General features: G+C 37.5%; 1 protein-coding gene across 1 annotated transcript in view; it reads left to right on the forward strand.

The window, feature by feature from the left end:
* LOC126368865 (klaroid protein-like) overlaps positions 1 to 21,705 on the forward strand; it is a 29,909-nt gene that overhangs the window by 2,915 nt on the left and 5,289 nt on the right. The window contains exons 2-8 of the mRNA XM_050013062.1: positions 73 to 256; positions 10,198 to 10,322; positions 11,698 to 11,853; positions 14,909 to 15,101; positions 15,975 to 16,167; positions 16,780 to 16,886; positions 17,170 to 17,296. Coding sequence (XP_049869019.1) covers positions 73 to 256; positions 10,198 to 10,322; positions 11,698 to 11,853; positions 14,909 to 15,101; positions 15,975 to 16,167; positions 16,780 to 16,886; positions 17,170 to 17,296 — 1,085 coding nt within the window. The remainder of the gene's footprint in view (positions 1 to 72; positions 257 to 10,197; positions 10,323 to 11,697; positions 11,854 to 14,908; positions 15,102 to 15,974; positions 16,168 to 16,779; positions 16,887 to 17,169; positions 17,297 to 21,705) is intronic.

The raw sequence follows: 21,705 nt of genomic DNA on the forward strand, positions 1-21,705 counted from the left end.
CTGCAATGTAGTATATTTGAAGCACCTATAAACCTTAAAATAACCAGTTCCTAACCGGTGTCTACTCTCCAGGCAGCTAAACCAAGGCAGCAGCAGGTCAGCGGCGGAGCCCATCAGTGAAGAAGAGGAACATGTGTCGCCCCCGGCGCACCGCACGAGACAGTCTGCCAGGGTCACGGAGAAGGTCAAGACCTCCGACTACTCTTCAGAGGAGAGCCTCGACCGCCTGCGAGCCAGCCGGAAGGAGATTTTACAGGTAAACATTGTTTTCTTTTGATAAGAGGAAAATCGCATATTCGCCGCGCGGCCTGCTAGGTAGGTACCTATCTATCATCATTCATGTTGCTCTAATGTTTTACCAGCCAAGGGTACTCAAACATACCAATCCCTGTTTGCTACACTTCCTTACAAAGGAAGGCACAATTCGTATGTATCACGCTAAAATATCGCTTATATATCTATTATACGCGCTATATACTCGATATATCGGATCAAATGTAAAATCTTTTACACTATCTAACTACCTAGTGTGAATGTAACCCACGATTACCAGGACGGACTTTTTACTAATTCTAATAATATATCGACAGAAAAATATCACAATTGTTTACTCAGAAACTCTTTAGATTGATATCTGAAGTGCGCGCATTCCAAAGCGATTACATTTCGCGATCTACAACAAAAGTAGGTACCTATGTTGTATTGTATACTTGTATAAGAACATTTGCAACATCGATATTGATTACATTTCCGTCACACCTTGCACTCCTCTAGCTCCGCTTCTGTACAATTTGACGTTCCCAAGGTGACCCACTAAGTTATGGGCTTAAAAGTAATAAATATGCCTCCGTCCTTGGTTTCGTAATGGCTAAACTGCGTAAACAAACATTTTCTGCTGAGGTTTTGATTGCAAGGTTTCTTTTAAGGCGTATTGGTTTTTTTGTTGTAATGATAGGCTTTTAAAAGAAAGCACAATACAGTACTAGTATAATATAGTGGAAAGAGCATTAGTATATAAGAATGGTTTTTGTTAAAGAAGACCAATCATAAATATTCACGATGCGATTTACTTATAATATCTGTTGATAGTCTCTGTTTGAGTTTGTTTTTCGAATTCATGTTTGGATCATAAATGATTAATTATCACGAGCTCAGCGGTGAAGGAAAACATCGTGAGGAAACCCACATACCCTAGAAATGCGTTTTGGGGAATTTGATCTAACCTGTATTGGGCTGGTTTTCCCTTCGTGGGTTGGATGTTTTTAGTTGGAAGACAGTCGCTTCTCTAAAAAACCGGACCTCTCAAGTCTTCAGGTTATGTAAGCGGACTCCGTGAAAACGGGATAACGTTAGGGATATTATGATGGTTTGGATTGTAAAAGGACATCTGGCCTTACTACTTTAAGTACCCAGATCAGAGATTGTCATAATCCATAGGTGAACTACCATAATCAAAATAATCGTAAGAACATTTTATGGTATAAATATACGCAGATATGTACTATGTACCGCCACTCTGTCCTTGGTCCAAACCAATGGCTCTTTGTGTGCATGGCCTCATCCAAACTGCCAGGAGGTACGTGCCTCCAGTAGTTTACATGTTACAACGTATGTCGAGGTCACCTGCCTTAAAGTTTGAATTGCTATTTGACGAATGAGCAACTAGTCTACGGGTTTTTAGCTCCATTTTGCTCGCTTGTATTAGATACCAAACAATCAACTCCTCTAAAGTTACACACATACGTATACTCACACATAGATAAACTCACGCCTATTTCCCACTGGGGTAAGCAGAGACTATGGAATTCCATTTGCTTCGATCCTGACAAACTCCTCTTGCTTCCTCCACATTCATCAATCGTTTCATAAATGCACGTCGGTTCAGAGTAGATCGTACTGAACCTTTTCTAAGGACATCTCCAATTTGGTCAATGTACGTCCTTCTAGGTCTTCCTCTGCCAGCCCCACCACCAACCTTCGCTTTATATACTAAAGTTGTCTATAGCGGCGGCTGTTATTGTATATAAATCTACGTCTATATTTTTTTACCATGAATTATTATAATATATATTAGTCTCGAGTGGCATTTACTAATAGTGTAGAATTATATTCGTAGTCCCTATACCATTCAATCAATCAATCAATCTTTAATTTACAGGAAACATGGTGGTAAAGTTTTCAATATCACATTTAGCAGCATGTTTCACCAGAATAGGCATGTAAAGTAAAAATATACACTGTCACATGAACACATACCATTACATATTATACGAGACAAAGGGGTCTAAAAAGTCCGCAATAAATCAATTCTACAAAAGCAATGTTGCAATATGCTAGTTTCCAACTAGTGAAATTAGTTACTTTTTACTAAACGTCAAAACGCGAAATTACTTCGGAATTTCTATGAAAAAGTAACCTGTGACGTCATAGAAAAACGTGACAAAATGTCGCACTTTATTACATTTTTCTTTACTGAAATTCACAAATAAGGTAAATGGAAGAAAAAAAAACGTTTTTTGTCGCCTTTAGATCTGTCTTTATTTAGTAATGAGAATTTCATAATTTATTTTTGACCTAGGAAAATACCCAATTCTGCTCATATAAGTAGAATTAAGTGCGCAACGTCTTTATTTTAATTACAGCAAACATAACCAAACTTTAAGATAACATTAGGTACATTATGTCAAATAATAATATTGCTTTTTTAGATGTATTGCTTCAATGTGACCTTTTTGATCCCCCTGTTCTGAATGTTTCCAAAATTACACGCCCAATTCAGGCTATCAGTAGAACTTGAACTGTAACCGCGTTATCGGGAACCTTAATTGAATTAATACTGCGTTACCATAAATAACAATCAGACAACTCAAACGGACCGGCCGATACTAACCAAATGGTTCACCCACCCACTCTAGTCAAGTATAAACGCGGTTGTGAGGAAATTCCTGTGCCTGGTGAGAGTGCGCCCGCCATAAGTCCGGCCAAGTAGTTATATTACACGCACACAACACTATCAATAAAAAACAATTAATACACACCCTGAAGTTGAACGTCTCATAAGTTTTCGGATGTACAAAGTCCCCATGCCGGAGGACACACTGACGAAAATACAATTAAAAAAAGTAGTTAATGTAATATGAGGCAACCGTACAGTAAGTCACTTCAATAAAATAAATGTAAGATGTTAGTTACTCATAGATATATTAGTTATATCAGGATCAGAGCTAGCAGAGAGACGATAGGTATAAATAATACATAACTATGGTGACAGCTTGCCAGCTTTTTCTCGTCATTTCTTCTCCTCAGCCATCACATCTTGCGAAATGACGTAAATTCAAAAATGTTACATTGACCTTCAACAAGTTTATCCATGATAATTACGTTGAATAAATGATTCTGATTTCTGCTCATGACTATGACGTTATAAGATCATTATAACGTCATAGTCAACATACGTCAGTCGACATACGGATCAAGTTAGACAGGGCGTAATCCGTGTATTAACTATTTATTAACACAACCCACACGATAGAAGAAGAAGAAGACTATTACATGACCACGATGAGAATGCTGCTTATTCAAAGGTTGAACAGTGAACATGTGGTAGATATTTTTTTTAGGCGGGATATATTTGTTTTTGCCTGGTACATGCTGTATTGTTATCATTATCACATCTGGCATAATACCAAATTAGTTTGAAACAGTAGTAGGTCCTGTATTTATTGAAATTTTAATAATACGTGTAACGGACTTTTAGATAGACTTTTATTGAATTTGGTAGAGTATGTAGGTATATTTGAAGTATTTTATTTGATTTCTATTATTTATCTCTTATTCTTCTGATGTTAGATACACAAAAAAATCCCTTTATATCTAAATTCCTAACGATGTGGTCTCTTTTTCTATCGTGTGGGTTGTGAGGTGGATTACCAACCCCATCAACCACCAGGGTTGTTTCAGGGTTACTATTGAGCCGCCCTAGGCCCCTGACATGGCTCATGTAACGACTACTTACATCAGTAAGTAGTAACGATATGGTGCATATTCCAAATTAAGAGTAGAGCATAAACGTTAATAGACAACCATCTGCATAAACTACGTACATACCTACCTACTTACATGTTAATTATGTAATGACGTCACATACAGGTCACTGCCAAAAGTTTACCTATCTATCAATGCATTAAGCTTGATAAAATTGACTAGTTGCCAAGAATATGAAGAGACCCTCAAAAATCGTCTTTTCGTCCTTGAAGTTTTAAATATGAATGTAATTTCTTTCGCATCCTGTTGAGAATAAATGCACGACGTATTTCTCTCCAGTCGTTTCTATTAGATATTAACATCAAGCTCTAAGCATGCCCTGTCCAAACAGGCAGTTCCGCCCGGTGAAGACGCCCAATAACTTCCAAAATTAACTCAATCATTCCCCTGCTGTGGATAGGAGTATTTTTAAACCGTACGCAACTCCATATGGGGGTAAACTTCCATCTGCTTCACTTCATTCGTATCTATTCTCCGTGCACTATGCCATTATAAATACTTAAAAACGTTTAATCGGGGTATGAATCTTGACCCAGTTAAGTGCTTTTTATAGTTAAGATATACGCTACAAGGAGATATCAGTTACGACAGATTCACAAGGTACGTTGCTATAGTGATGAGTGCTTGCAAATCAGTGCAATCGATACGCGATTCAGTTGTATGTGACGATGTTTTCCCATTCGTACAAGGTCAGTTTGTATCAATAGATAGTGGGTTGTTCTATATTTAGTTAGTGTATGTAAGTACTTAGTCTGTTTATTATCTAGAATTTCATTACGTATATCGCATAAGTTAACTTGAAGATTCCGTTGCGTATAGGTAATAGACGTTTAACGTTACAGTAAGGTCACGAGCATTAATATGTATACACTTTGGTACCATGTCACATTAACTTTTTTGACAAATTGAACTATAAGTCTTACTAAATGTCAAACATGTTAGTGCGACAGAGTCCTAAAGTGGGTACATTATATTGCTCATGACTGTACAGCATAATCTAGTTTGAAAATAAATAATGAAGAAATGACAATGGGCACTTTTGTATGAAACTTGGTCCAAGAACCTCCACTGATGAGACTTATATGTAATGAAAGCTTATGCTTTCCCTATAATTCTGGCAAAGTTCTATCAAATTCTGTCCCGGGGTTCTTTTTTTACGGCCATGTTTGTCCTGGCTAAAAATGTGATAAAATACAGTGGGAGCTAAAATCGACTCAAGATTTGTTGCTGGATAACTAAGTCTACATAAATAATTATGTATCATATTGTATATCATTTTAAAGAGAATCTTTTCCAGAATCCGAAACATAAAAAAAAACAAAAAAAAAACTTTTTGTAAGCGAATTATAGTCAATTTATATCTGCAGCGCCATTGTTTCTCGGTAGCTAAGTTCAAGTTTCATGCCTTTTACCCCTTCCAAAAGTATCTTACCGATTTTTTTTTATATTGCTTCCGGAATTTGATCTGAGTGATAATAACAAGAAAAATAAATAGACACCTCTCCGATAGAGACCGCCTAAGCTATTGCCTATTGCAAGAAATCGTCATCATTAGCAAGTCATTACGGTATTGCATATTATAAGCTTATCAGCAATTTGGAACTTGGTCCAAGAACCTCCACTGGTGAGACTTGCATGTAATGATAGCTTATACTTGTCCTATGATTCTGGCAAAGTTCTATCAAACTCTGTCTTAGGGTTTTTTTACGGCCATATTTGTCCTGAGTGTACAGTAGTGGACTGCAAAATCACCTCAGGATTTGTTGTCGAAAAACTATTTAACTAAGTCTATATACATAATTATATATCATAATGTATATCAATTTTAAAGGGGAAGGTTATCAGAATCAGAAACACAAATAAAAAAAATGCATTAAGTATGTAAACGACTTTTAGCCAACTCACGTCCGTAGCACCATTTTTCTCAGCAGCTACGTACGAGTTTCGCGCCTTCCAACCTTTCCAAAGGAGCCCAATCATTTTTTCCTTCTTCTGATATTGCATTCTTAACCTGACAAGTGACAACAAAGAAAAAAAAAAAATACGAAGAAATAAAATATATATACCATTCCGATAGAGGCCGCGTAAGCTATGGACCTATTGCAAGATAACGTACTCAAAGGCTAGTCATTATAATCCAACAGACGTAACATGATTAGAATGCGGCGGGACGGAAATGTAGTACATCGCCTTATGCGAAAGAGACGAAATATGTGTCTCTTTAACACTAACAGCAATACAGCTATACAGCTTAGTACGAGAGAAACAAGAAATAAGTCATTCTAATCAAGATGCAATACAACGACTCTATTGTATACAAAAGAAACACATTTATTAAACAAGTTCAGGCAATAACTGGTGCAAAAGGCGGCTTTATTGCCAAGGTAGCAAATACTACCAGGCAACCTTACGTTTACGATACGTTTGTTGTACCATTCGGCATTGTTTATAAGACAAGATATAAGCCTGGATTAATAAAACAAGATTGTGGTGAAAGAAAACATACTACATTTGCGTCCTCCCGCATTCTAATCATGTTACGTCTGTTGGATTATAATGACTAGCCTTTGAGTACGTTATCTTGCAATAGGTCCATAGCTTACGCGGCCTCTATCGGAATGGTATCTATTTTATTTCTTGTTGTTGTCACTTGTCAGGTTAAGAATGCAATATCAGAAGAAGGAAAAAATGATTGGGCTTCTTTGGAAAGGTTGGAAGGCGCGAAACTCGTACGTAGCTGCTGAGAAAAATGGTGCTACGGACGTGAGTTGGCTAAAAGTCGTTTACATACTTAATGCATTTTTTTATTTGTGTTTCTGATTCTGATAACATTCCCCTTTAAAATTGATATACATTATGATATATAATTATGTATATAGACTTAGTTAAATAGTTTTTCGACAACAAATCCTGAGGTGATTTTGCAGTCCACTACTGTACACTCAGGACAAACATGGCCGTAAAAAAACCCTAGGACAGAGTTTGATAGAACTTTGCCAGAATCATAGGACAAGTATAAGCTGTCATTACATGCAAGTCTCACCAGTGGAGGTTCTTGGACCAAGTTCCAAGTTGCTGATAAGCTTATAATATGCAATACCGTAATGACTTGCTAATGATGACGATTTCTTGCAATAGGCAATAGCTTAGGCGGTCTCTATCGGAGAGGTGTCTATTTATTTTTCTTGTTATTATCACTCAGATCAAATTCCGGAAGCAATATAAAAAAATCGGTAAGATACTTTTGGAAGGGGTAAAAGGCATGAAACTTGAACTTAGCTACCGAGAAACAATGGCGCTGCAGATGCAAATTGACTATAATTCGCTTACATAAAGACTTTTTTGTTTTTTTTTTTTTATGTTTCGGATTCTGGAAAAGATCTTCTTTAAAATGATATACAATATGATACATAATTATTTATGTAGACTTAGTTATCCAGCAACAAATCTTGAGTCGATTTTAGCTCCCACTGTATTTTATCACATTTTTAGCCAGGACAAACATGGCCGTAAAAAAAGAACCCCGGGACAGAATTTGATAGAACTTTGCCAGAATCATAGGGAAAGCATAAGCTTTCATTACATATAAGTCTCATCAGTGGAGGTTCTTGGACCAGATTCGCCCATTCTCCTTTGGGTTTGCCAAGTGCCCCAGACTGGCCCGAAGGCATTAACGAGGCCTAAGATGGAGCTCAGAAGGTGCCTGTTCACTCTGGCCTTGAAGGCACCCGGGTTATATGCATTCGGAAATACAGAAGACGGCAGAGAATTCCACTCCTTGGCAGTGTGCATAATGAAGGACGATGCGAGGCGCTTTGTGCGAATATGGGATATCCACCAAATAGGGATGGAACCAGCCGTGTGTCATTTCTACAAATTGTAGCTTTCCTTACTTACGGGTGTGATTTTTTATGAAGCTATAGCCATAATGATACGTCTGTAGAGACGTGTAGCAGTAGTGCTACTGCTGTGCCTACTAACTAGCAAACATCATGTTTGATGATTCTTCAGAAACACATCCAAACGTAACTAAGATCAGTGTTACAATCTCAAAAATTAAAGACTATAATTTTTAAACATTGTTTAGTTATCGATGTAACCAATACAAAAATGTGCCAAAATATTTTTTTGTTCTAGCATTCCTTCGACGTTATTCTTTGCTTAGCCATTCTGTCCACACCTTGACTAATTAATTATGGCAACTTCCGCGCCCGTCTATGGCTGCCATTCGGTAGCCGTATCAGCCCACTAGAGCCGCGTACGGCTGTATAACACAGACGTCTCATTTTATAGGCAATAAACGTATTTTATTATAGGATTGTAGGAAATTGATACTAGCTAAATCTGTCTGGGTAGGTAGTCGTAAATGTATGTTATGTTGGCGCTTTGATTACGGCATGTCGTTTACTCGACCCGAGTCTTATAAAAATGATTTGCCGGATATAGTGAAGAATTAACTAACGCCGATCAATATCCCTAATGATTACGGATTATGGTGTAATAAATAAAGAATATTTGAAACTGTGAAAACTTGACGAGTTTTTTTCAGCTGAGACTGAAGTGGCTATAACTTAAATTGTATTATTTTTTGTATTTGAAATGTAGAAGCAATTTGCGAGTGAAGACCTGGGGGGGTTTTAAAAAGGCCACATCGAAGCAATTAACCTACAAAAGCAATATTGCTATTTGACATTTGTTTGCATTGCGCACTTATTGTTATATGCGCAAATGACAAAGTTTTAGATGAATTGCTCCGAAGTGGCCTTTTTAGCAGTTGCAAATTGCTTCTAAATTTTAAATCCATTTTTTTACAAGAGTTTATCTAGTTGACTCTCCGGCCTTAAAATTTTGAAATTCAAACCGACTGTATCACACTGTAAAAGCATTTTTAAAATTTTATTTTACGTTACTTTTCTTCACCGTAATGTCTCACGATATATGCTACACTGAAACATTCGCAATTTCCCTGGCTGTACCACTTCAGTCAACGGCCTTGCTCCACCTCAAATCTGAGTCATTATTTCAACTGATAGTGCGGCCACGAACCAATTACATATAGGTATGAGAACTCTCGACTTGTTGCGAAAATCAACCATAAATAGAGCTTAGTAATGCTACTTTGAAATATATCAAGGCTACGTTCGTGGTTTGAGATTTTTCTATTTACTTTTACATACATACATAAACTCACACCCGTAATCCCTAACGGGGTGGGCAGAGCCACAAATAATCAAAAATTTGCAGCCACAGTTGTTACTACGAAAGCAACTGTTAATTTACTTTTAAAACTTTTCAAAAGCTTTTGAGTTCAGGAATGTACTGGTCCCTAAACAGAGTTATTAATTATGTAGATACTCTTAATAAAATGGTTGATTATTAGAAAAATATACAAGTATTCTATAAATATTCTGATCGAGAAGGTAACTAACCTTCTAAACAAATTAATCTAAAGCTACAGGTAACCGAAACTTGTAATTTAAAAATATTTTATCAATTCTTCCTTGATACGTCTGCGACCGTTGACTTTAAAAACCACCAAATAACCAGAGATCTCTTTTTCATGCTGTTGCTTAGAGCCAGTGACCTCTAGCTTATATTCCCGCTCAGTTTTTGTGGTGACCGTTACGATGATGTCATTTTGACGGTGACTGATGAGAGTTGTACATTAGCTTCGAGTGGTTGTTATCTATCCAGCGCATTACAGTGGTAATCCGGATTCCATTACGCAAACACTTATTAAAATAATTAGTCCTTAAATACCTGTAATTTAAAGAGTTGAGTAATTATTATTTATCGTGTCCGCCATTTTATCAATGCGTAAAAAAAGGCGCCAATATCGCCATTTGCTTAAGAATTGTTCTTGAAAAAAAAATCAACTGTTTGAATATAATTTAAAAATAAATAAATAACGTCATATATTTATTACATTGCTTGAGGTTTACTCGGATTTTAACGCAGTATAAGAACCCGGTATTATGTGTTTTAGTTAATAATTATGACATTGAATTTCTTCTGCATACGTTTTCTGTTATGATTCATGGATACGTCAAGCTCTACTGAAACCGAACAGTCTTTGCAGTGATTGTATTAATTGTTTCCAACCATAATCTCCTTGAAGCTTCATAATTTATCGTTTCTTTCCCTTCTGTCCAGAATGAGCTGAACAGACAGTATGAGCGCGTGTCGACGTCGACATCGCAACGCACCACATCGTACAGCACGCTCGCTGACGTCACGCTCAGCCCGATACACAGTGGGCACAATGTGACGCACGACCGGTAAGTTTGTCAGATCATCGTAGCGCGCGCAGCCAATGTTTTACGCTTTCGTCAAAACTATAGAATGTAATGAGCTAGGTAGAAGCTGATCAAATGTGACGTGATTTTTCTTTTTAGAATAGCGTAACCGTAACCGAAAGCAAGAAGCATTTTGGCTAGGCAATAACTATTTGATAAGGCCGCCTGTATCTGACTGATTATAATTGTTTATTTATTAATATTTATTTTAAGTGCAATTAAGAGTTTTTGTATTGTATTGTTATGATTTCAGGCAGGCTTTTCAGGCTTGAATCACCTGATTGTACGAAAAAGTAAGATGATTCCGTGCTTCGGAGGGCACGTTAAGCCGTTGGTCCCGGCTATTAGCCGTAAAAACACCTCCACCAACCCGCAGTGGAGCAGCGTGCTGGAGTATGCTCCATACCCCCTCCGGTTGATTGAAGGGAGGCCTGTGCTCAGCAGTGGGACGTATATAGGCTGTTTATGTTATGTTATGTAATGATTTGTTAAACGACAGATTCACAGCCAAATGCTTATTATAGTTTAGTTTACAGATACCTGTCTAAAGTTTTCGTACCACAGAGTACATTATAATACTTATTTGGGTAGCCATCTCTGCGCGCGCGTAAGAATTCGTAAAGTTATAGAATTACTCTGTGGCATGAAAAAGCGCGGCAATCGCGCCACCCAGACACGGTGTCAGCAAGTCTCATGGATTTTATGAATTACTTTCATACACGTGGTTCCATGTTGTTGTCCAGTTTGGAGTTGTGCCAATTTTTCAACATTTTCCGGTACTATCTATTTACAATATGTCTGCTGACGCAAAATACAAATAGTACACCGCAGCTGCATGGATAATAAAATAAAAATACTACGATGTAATATATAATCTGTATACAGGTATATATTAGGATTAGGAATCATAAAATAATTCGGGACATTCGCTCGCTAATCACTCGCAAATTACACTCCTGAGTTCCTGTATAAGATTGAGCAGTTTTTGAATCTAGCTAGATTATATTACATTTGAACTAAAATAAAAATGACCCGAATGAATATAAACCTTATGTCACTACACTATGTCAAATTATGTCACTATGGCGTATCTTATTGGTTCGTCGTCGTCGTCGCAATCATGATACGCATCGATAATACGATAATCCGGTCGGGAAAGACAGCTGGGGATTTATAAAGGCCATATTGAAGCAATTCATCTAAAAAAGCAAAAAAAATAATAACTAAAAACTAAAACTAACTGCGCAATGTCAACAAATGTCAAATAGAAATATTTTATATTGTGTTTTTTTTTTAGATGAATTGCTTCAATGTGGCCTTTTTAACCCCCTGATATGAACCTGCTTCTTTTGTGTAGGTCCCTGCGGTTCGGCAGCCCGGCGTACAGCGCGTGCTCGACCGACAGCTCGTTCGCGGAGCAGGCGCTGGCCGACGCGAGCGCTCTGCTGGACCGCGACCCCGCCGCCGACCACCTGCCCTCCAAGCTGTACAGGATGGCCGGCGAGTACTGGAAGTGAGTAATAGTAAACATTTATTTATCCCGGCCCCGGATATTAGCCGTAAAACGTCTCCACCAACCCTCAGTGGAGCACTGTTCATAGACGGGAGGCCTGTGCCCAGCAGTGGGACTTGTGTATTGGCAACCGAACAAATTACTCAACTTAAAAACGCGGATTTATGATTGAGTACTGTACGGCCACGAGCATTAATATGTATACACTTTGGTACCATGTCACATTAACTTTTTTGACAAATTGAACTGTAAGTCTCACTAAATGTCAAATATGTTAGTGCGACAGAGTCCTAAAGTGGGTACATTATATTGCTCATGACTGTACAGCGCCACCCACACCTCGTACACGTATCAGCTTCGCATAGCACGCTGCACGACAAATATACGCAGCGTATGTTGTCTACGTTGGCAAACTTCGTACGCGTATTGGTCGAAGCGCGCGACAGTAGCCACTATGATAGTACTAGGGTGATGTAGGATCCAATTCACTAGGTTCGCAAATATGCTCTACGCCTAGTAGAAATAATTGCTTCAGACTTTATTTATCCCGCTTCAAGACCCGATTAATATTTAATAAATATTAAGGGTTTAATGTTATTAAAGATCAAACCCTGAAACTTTATGAACCAGCGATTATACTCTTAACACAGTATTCTGCAAGTAGTTTTTCTGTTGTTTACCAATTATTTAATTAATACCTACTACATGTATTATCTTTGTGGTTTCGAACTTTTTCCCTAATGAGGGTATTCTATAATTAATTCAATTGTTCACCATGCAACAACTCGACTCATTACCCAGCTGGCTGGTTTAACACACTGACATAATTCAAGTTTTATTTTATTCTAATTTTAATTTGTGATTTAATTATTGTATTTTGTTTATTTTAATTAATTTCGTATTTTGACGAACATGAAGAAATTAGTGACTATAACGGACATTACGTCTGTTGAAGGCGTTTATAATTTCAGGTAAATTACTATAAATTTTTCATTTCAATGTATAAAACTTGTTTCTTTGGAATATTTCTCTCATAAAGCGTTAATTTACTTAATTATCATCCGACTTGTATATATATATACATATTCAAATATTCGTTGTTTATTGGGTACATAATTTTTGCTTAGAAAAACACGAATATCGTCTAGGTACAAATTTGATTAACGGAACACCGTAAATAGCCAAACAGTCTAATGTTTATCCTCAACATACACAGATTTCTAATCTCTAAGCACATAAGACGTATAGTGAAGTTCATTCACACTGTCCTGAGCTTTTTAGTTTGCCTGTAAGTGCTATGACGTGGCGTAGTCCTCGCACAATAAATAAACTTCTATATTGGGCTGCTATATTTGCTCCACGCAAATGCCAGATGCACAGTATGCCAAATGGTTTGCACTCGCGGTTGCGTTGTCATATTCTCGCGTTTCCACTGCATATATAACAGAATTTAAATTTGTATAAAAACATTAATTTACATAGATAAGTGTATCAGACAGTATTTATTACAGTGTACAGTGAAGTGATGTCGATGAAAAGTGGAATATGTTTCAATTAGTGTTTGAATTCGTGCGATATATTCCTGCAGTTTATCGTAACAAAAATAAACTTGGTGTTAACACTGTTAACGTAACATTTATGCCACCCACTGCTGGGCACAGTGAACTTAGTGTTATTGTAAGAAATACTTGAGACACTAATAAATAGTGCGATTAAAAAACAAATATTTAACTGTGCATAAATTAATGAAATATTGATAAAATTGAATATTAATTCTACCAGGAAAAAAGTGTATGTTCCTATATTCACACCATAACTTGGTTCAGAAATCGCTGAATATTGCTACATACAATACTAGTGATATACTCGAGGCGTCCGCGTTGAATGTCTTTCATCCCCTTAGGGGCTGAATTTCCTAAAACGCCTCCTTAGTACTTGCCTTAAAGTTTGGCAAAAATTAGTCCCAGCAGTTTGGCCTGTGTGCTGAGTGAGTTGATCTATCAGTGTCTCCTTTGTAAAATTAGAAGAAAATAAATATGCTAGCTCTCCTGTTATTCCTACTAAATATACTAGTAATTATTAAAACGTTCAAATACCAGATGTTTTAATAATTGGTGCGTTGATAGTGTTGACAATATCAAGTGGTGTGTCATAACAATAGTGCAGTAACTCTCATTTAGTTTCTGCTTGAATACACTCGCCAGTCATGTATGAAGGGCTTAGGTGTACCGGGTTTATAAGGTACTTCGTGGGTATTTTTTTTTTTTATTTATTTTTGGTTCATACTTTATTAATTTGCAAAAAAAACGTACACAATTACATCATCAATAACTTAAGAGCGATCTCTTGTCGGTGTGGCATTCTCCATTCTTGTCTATCAAGGGCCAATTTTTTGACTTCCTTATAAGACACGACACTCGCCTTCTCTTTAATTTATTCCATGTAAGTTTCTTGGTCTTCCCCTTTCTCTCTTTGCATAGTAGGTGCTATTATATTGACGCAATATATTGGTCAAAGATAAATTATGAAATTCTGATTACTAAATAAAGACAGATCTAAAAGTGGTAAAAACCATAATCCCCTAGCATTATCCCGGTTTTCACAGGGTCCGCTTACCTAACCTGAAGATTTGACAGGTCCGGTTTTTTACAGAAGCGACTGCCTGTCTGACCTTCCAAACCGCGAAGGGAAAGCCAGCCCAATACAGGTTAGGTCACATACCTCCGAAAATGCATTTCTCGGGAATATGGGTTTCTTCACGATGTTTTCCTTCACCGCTGAGCACGTGATAATCATTTCTAATCCATACATGAAGTCAAAAACAAATTCGACAATCATTGGTTTAGGCCTGTGCCTGTGTGTAAAGGTGATGAAACCGTTTTCTTTTTTTCTATTTATATTATTTATGAATTTTAATAAACAAAAATGTAGTAATGTGTGCGAAATTTTGTCACGTTCGTCTATGACGTCACAGGTTGCTTTTTCATACAAATTCCATAGTAATTTCGTGTTTTGACGTTTGGTGAAGCTGTTGACCACGCCTGTATAATTCCAGCAAGTACCCGAAGACGGACTACACGTACTCGCCGCTGTCCAAGGACCGCGTGGAGCTGGCCCCGGGGCAGGTGGCCGTGCCCAACATGTCGCGGCGCTCGCTGTCGCAGTTCCGAGTTCAGGGCCCTAACACCACCCCGGAGGAACTGCAGCACCTCGCGTATACTACCACCACCACGCGCAAGCGGTTCACGGTACGATCTTTGTGCGGTGTCTTACCGTCGTAATGGCACACATACCAAAAATGTATTCTTACTACGTGCCCCCTCACGCATAAGTGCGAGCGAGACACAGTCTGCGCGCTCCCCTTACTCCTTACTTTACAGCTTTTTAAGACTAAGGGGTGAGGTCGGCGCCCGTTACGACTTGGTGCGGGGCGGAGAGTTACCGTTCTATACGTAGTATTATTCTTTGTTCTATGGTAATGCGTAACAAATTATTTTTTTTATTTTATTCATTCATAATTCAAAATCAAAATTCAAATAACAACTGCACATTACACCATTTACTCAACATACATTTATTGGACACACTTACGCATACACTATAGTTTGGATGGCATGACAGGTCTATACCTGTTATTGTGATGTATATTGGCTTTAATTGGTATTTACTTGTTATTGTATAAATAATGACGTAAGGACACCTAAGAATAAAATAATAATATCAGCCGAGCATTTTGCCACCCAGACAGCATTCTCGGCAGCGTTCAGTTCATCCCACGTACAGGCCTAAATCGCCACATTAAAGCAATTCTTCCAAAAAGCAATATTGCATTTGCACACACAAAAGTAATGTTGCCTTTTTAGATGATTTGTTTCGTAGTGGCATTTTCAAAACGTCCTAAATCTCTGTAAGTCAAGATACATTTTGCAAAGGCTTTGCAAACAAAGCAAATTTTTAGGAAGCGACGAATATACATTAAAAATTATATATATTTTTTCTACTACACCGTAAAATTGCTTAAGTTGATAAGCACATGAAAACAAAATTTTTGATTGACATTCCATAACCATTTCCACTTACACAAAATCCACAAATCATCTAATTTCATCCTTATCCCACAGTCAATAGACAGTTCAGACGATGAGAGCTACATCCGTCCCAACGGCGGGTACCCGCAAGTGGAGCAGCGGTGGTGGATCACCCGCCTGCTGGTTGCCATGGTTACCACCATCACCTCGTCAGTGTCCAGCGCGTATCGTAAGGTCGTCGGGCCGTCGCATCGGTACCCTTACACTGAGAGACGACCAGCTCAAGGTAACATTATATCTTCAACAAGTAAAAACATAAAACACGTGTCGACAGATTCGTCTCGAGATATAGTCGGTTAAAATTGCGGTTTGTTTTTTTTTACTACGAAAATACAAAGCCCTTTGGTAGCAGTTAGATGAACTTGTGCCTTAGAAAATAACAACCTCCATGGTCTAGTGGTTAGAGCATTGGGCTGACGATCTGGAGGTCCGGGTTCGATTTCCGATGGGGACACTGTAAAAAACCACTTTGTGAGACTGTCCTTTGTTGCGCTACGACATTGCAGGCTGAATCACCTGGCTGTCCGAAAAAGTAAGATGATTCCGTGCTTCGGAAGGCACGTTAAGCCGTTGGTCCTGAGCTGCTAGTTCAAATACCTCCACCAACCCGTAGTCGAGCAGCTTGGTGGAATATGCTACAAACCCCCTCCGATTTATTGAGGAGAGGCCTGTGCCCAGCACTGGGACGTATATAGGCTGTTTTGATCATACACCATTGATATCACGTGATTTCCAGGATTGGTGTTGTGTCACTTCAAATATGATAGACCATCATTATGATGAACTGAACTGTATTGTTGGTATAATAACAGTATTAAACAATATGTTAACATTACAGCAAGCCTAGCGTCGCGGACGGCGGCGGCGGTGGCGGCGCCGTTCGTGTGGATCTACACCGTCATCAAGAAAGTGGTCACCACCACAGTTACCACCGTCACTGAAACAGTAAGTACAAAACTTAAAACAAATGAGCTTCACATAGCATTTTGGACTTTAAAGGACACAATTTATTTCCAGGTCAAATTAGTACTTTGCACCGGAATTTGTACCTTCTTCCTTTACCCTTCAGTGCAAAAAGCTAAACCAAAAGGTTCACAGTTTGAAAACCCCACAAATCCAATTGACCATTTGGTCTGGTATGGGAGTAGAGTTCGCTCAACAACATTCATTAGTAAGTACTCTAAAATTTATCTCTGGCGTCTGAACTCCACCCGTCTCTTTCCCTCAGATAACTCCGAACCACGTGAGTGAGCGAGCGAGCGAGAAGTACGTCGCGCGCAGCTACCAGGAAGCCAGCAAGCGACGTTGGTGGCCATGGTTACTGCTACTGCTGCTCCCTATAGTCGGCTATGGATGTAAGTACTTTGAATGTATTTATCACATACTAGGTATTGCCTGCGGACTTGGTGTTGAAAATTAGGTAGATCATGGAACAGTGGGCTCTTCATTTTTTACGTAGCGCGCCAATGTTCTTTTGTGTTGAGTCCACGACAAACCGACACAATTCGCCAGCTATCAACATGTCACCTAATAGATCTCTATACGTTGGCTTCACATGCTGGCTCAATACCTTAGCCCAATGCCAACAGCGGCCTTGAAATGGGGCCCCCCACAAGCCTAGGGCCCCGTAGACGATAAATACGCTAAGTCCCTCCCTGAAAAGTACTCTTAATGAATGAATGAATGAATGAATGAAATATTTATTTCAGATATTTATCCATATTTTGTTAGTAATAGAAGATTATATCTAAGTTAGTAAAATTTATAATTTTCATTGGATGTCACATGCATGTACATCCAGTGAGTGAGGATGGGACTGTCCATCCTTTGTGAGACCACCTTCAGGAGACTGTTGCTGCTGCCCCGCACTCGCTCCCACAGAGAAGCCACACGCTTGCGTAGAACAGCCTGGAAGCCATCAGTGCTCCAGGAGGCGAACATCCCCGAGGCACTGCAGCGCCAGGGCAGCCCCAACAACCCCCTGAAGGCGTTATTATATTGAACGCGCAGAGCACTGAAGGTCTTTTTGGTGTAATTGCTCCAAAGGTTGCACGTGTATAAACTCTGGCAATAGCTTTTGAACAGGGTAACCTTCACCTCGTAAGAACATCGTGCAAACCTACGTGCTAGCATATTACCCCTGATAGACAGTGCTCTGCGTTCCCTATCCAAGTCCACATCGTCCTTTAAAGTATCCGTGACCCAGTGACCCAAATATTTAAATTGCTGAACAACTTGAAGAGGAGACCCGCTTAGAGTTATTAAGCTCATCAATGGAAACTACCCTATGTCCATTCCTGTGTTTCGATCTTTATGCCAAGCCTTTTCCAATATACATGTAAAGGTGATTTTCTATTTATAATATTAGTATAATGGACACGTACTTCACGGAGACTTAACATAACCCAAATATTGTGATCCACACAGAAAGGGGGTTAAAATGGCCACATCGAAGCAATTCGTCTAAGAAAGCAATATTACAATTTGACATTCGCGCATATAAAAGTAAGTGCGCAATGCAAACAAATGTCAAATAGCCATATTGGTTTCTTAGATGAATTGCTTCGATGTGGCCATTTTAACCCCCCAGGAACGTGTATCATCTAATGTGTAATGTAAAGAGGTCGATGAGTTTCTTGGTTTTTTCTTTACTTATATAACAATTATATTATATAAAAAAGTATATTCACCAATAGGTAACAAAACATAATAACATTTTCAGCGCACTACACGTACGAAAACTACGACAGCCTGGCTCTGCCAAACTTTACCGATTTCCGATTAGATTTGCCCGAGTTCGCGACAATGGAACTACCGACCATCTACCTGCCTTCGCTACCGAACATCACAATACCACAACTGCTTCCGACGATAAATCTTACTTTGCCTGATATTAACATCACTTTGCCAGACATAAGCGACAATTTGCCAGAAATGTCAAAGACATATAGAGAGTACAGAGATATAGTACAGAATAGAGTGGGAGATGCCTCCGATTATATGAAAGTTGTCGCAGAAAGTTGCTTCGAGGAGGTGCGAAGATTCTGGCGAGGGATCATTGGATGATTGTAGGAGGGATTTTTTGTTTCATTATTTGCCTTTTGTAACTGTTTGCGTTTAGAAATTGCATTCAATGGCGCCTTACCTAAGGTTGGCGGTAGCTAGTATTCGATATAATATGAATGAAAATTTATTGTTATTTAATAGTTTTGCGAAACTCAATTGCAATTTTAATGGGCATTATTAAAATTATATTATCTAAATGCAAAGTAAAACACCGGACCTGTCAAATCTTCAGATTAGGTAAGCGGACCCTGTGAAAAATGGGATAACGGGGTATGATGATGATTCTCTAAATGCAAACACTATTTTTATTACTTTATAAGGTTACGTGAAAAACGTACTTAACTAATTGATATTTTGCAACGAAGAAAATAAGTTCTGAATAGCATACAATTTAAGATAATCTATTGCAATGAGGACAAATAACTTTTTTTAACAATAATGAATATTAATTGCAGACAATTTTAAACTGATGGCATTGTATTTAAAGTATGATTGCAATACAAATGTTTTTAACATATTCAATAAAAAACTATATTTAGTAATAAGAAACCCTTTAGTAGCAGATTTTATGTATTAATTTTGAGTTGGCTTTTATAACTTTTCTGTTTTTTAACTCTTAGATATGTAAACAGTCTATTCTATGTCCGAGGATGAGTGGTTACAGATTGGTCCAACCATCAAACTTGGATCATTGGTGATATTATCCATTGCACAACAGAGTAAATAAACTTAAAGATGATAAATGCCAGTGATCATCAATCAATCAGATCAATGTCAGTGTTTAATTTTTGACCATTGTCACTATTTCAGTTTGGCTACAAAGTTAAGTGAGCACATTCTTACAAAATACTACTTATACTGACATCAAATCCTTGCTATTCTGTTTCCTAAAATAAGTATACACTTTTATAGGTCGGAATTTATAGATTTTTAAACAGCTATTTACATAAACAACCCATAGGCTGTACACATGAGTACCTTTGGGTAATTGGCACATCCCTTTCTTTAATTACTTGTAGGCATAATGCCTGTTCCACTATGATGATGGAGAGTGATGATGGAGAATCATACTGTCCTGGTTCTAGTAAGAATTTATATAAGTTCCTTTGCAAATAGAACCAACCGGGAGTCGAACTTGAACAGCCGTTGTGATAAGTAGATTGGTTAGCTAAACATAAAACACCTATTAAATTCTTAGTCCATCGATCACTCTGTAGCCAAACTGTTATCATAATAATTATTTTTAGTGCCTACTTTCGTTATCACAATGTTAAAAGAGTTTAAGTTATATTTTATTTATGGCGGTTTTCCCAGTACAAATATATGTTTATATACTGTAATGATTATAATATATTTTTCATTAGGATAAGATAGATAGAAATAATGATTTTCTATGTATTTGGATACGTATTAATTAATTTATAGAATTTCTTTGAATGCTATATATTAATATGATATACTTCCATTCCGCATTCAATAATATTGCTTATTAATCCAGATTATAATTTATTGTAGTGTTAAAACGTAATGAATGATAATATTTTATAAATAATTAATTATTTATCACAAATAATAACAGATTTATTTCTTCAAACGATGTACCTATTTGTGTGGCCATAAATTGGAATTAATTAAATTAATTTAGGATATATTGGTGACTAAATTTTGTGTTCTAATTGGAAATAAAGACTAACCCCTAGTCATAGAGCTGTCATTGTATTTAAAGTTCCAAAGTTTAACAAAAACATATTTTATTGAACTGATTTGTGAGCTTATAACATTCAGAACACAACGCAATTCTAGTCTTGTATTCCCATAATAATATATTAGTAATTATATTAAAAAATATATTGTTAAGACATGAACAACCGACATTACAAAGAAACTGTTCATATAAGCTAGCAAGATAATAATAACATACTTAAAGCTACTGTCTTTCAACAAAATACCGCTTTAACTATTCTCTTCGCGAAATCATGAGTTAACGAAGTATTCCTTACATATTTTTGACTATATTGATTGAGAATTTGAAAAAAAGTTTGATATGTTTCAACTTTATAAATCAGTACCTGATAAACTGCGCAGTTCTGAATGGTCTAAGACTGAAGAGTTACTTGGTGAAAGTCACAAAGAACATTATTTCATGGTCATGATGCTTTACATATCTTAGGTTAAGATTACGTTTATTTTTTACGTTAAGGGTCTTCGCGCATATGTTTTTATTACAGAAGGTCGAAAAGATAATTTCGAAGCTCGGTGAGGTGTGGGTATACTTAGTTAATCTTGCGATAGATGCACCTCTGACTACCCCAATTGAGATATAGTCCTGTTATGTATATAATTTTGTACCGTGAAAAGTTTATCTTTCCAAAGGTTGACTTGAATCGAAACAATGCAATGCTATACTGTATTAATTGACCTTATAAAATACTTCTGTATTATGTGTGAGTGGTACGCAGGGAAAACTAGTTGAGAACCAGTGATTTAGGACATAAGACTGAAGGATATGTGAACCTGACTTTGTTAGATACAGCTCAGTTTGAAACTGACACAACTGATATAATACTCTCTGAGTTACCAACAATCCCACCGGATATTATTATACAGAACACTATTTTATTAATGATTTATCTTTAACCTTCAATCGTTGTCTTCAAACAATGCAGTGCGCGAGACCCTACATTATCACTTGGGTCGG

Source organism: Pectinophora gossypiella, chromosome 8 (assembly GCF_024362695.1).
Source record: "Pectinophora gossypiella chromosome 8, ilPecGoss1.1, whole genome shotgun sequence".
In the NCBI taxonomy this organism is placed as follows: Eukaryota; Metazoa; Arthropoda; class Insecta; order Lepidoptera; family Gelechiidae; genus Pectinophora; species Pectinophora gossypiella.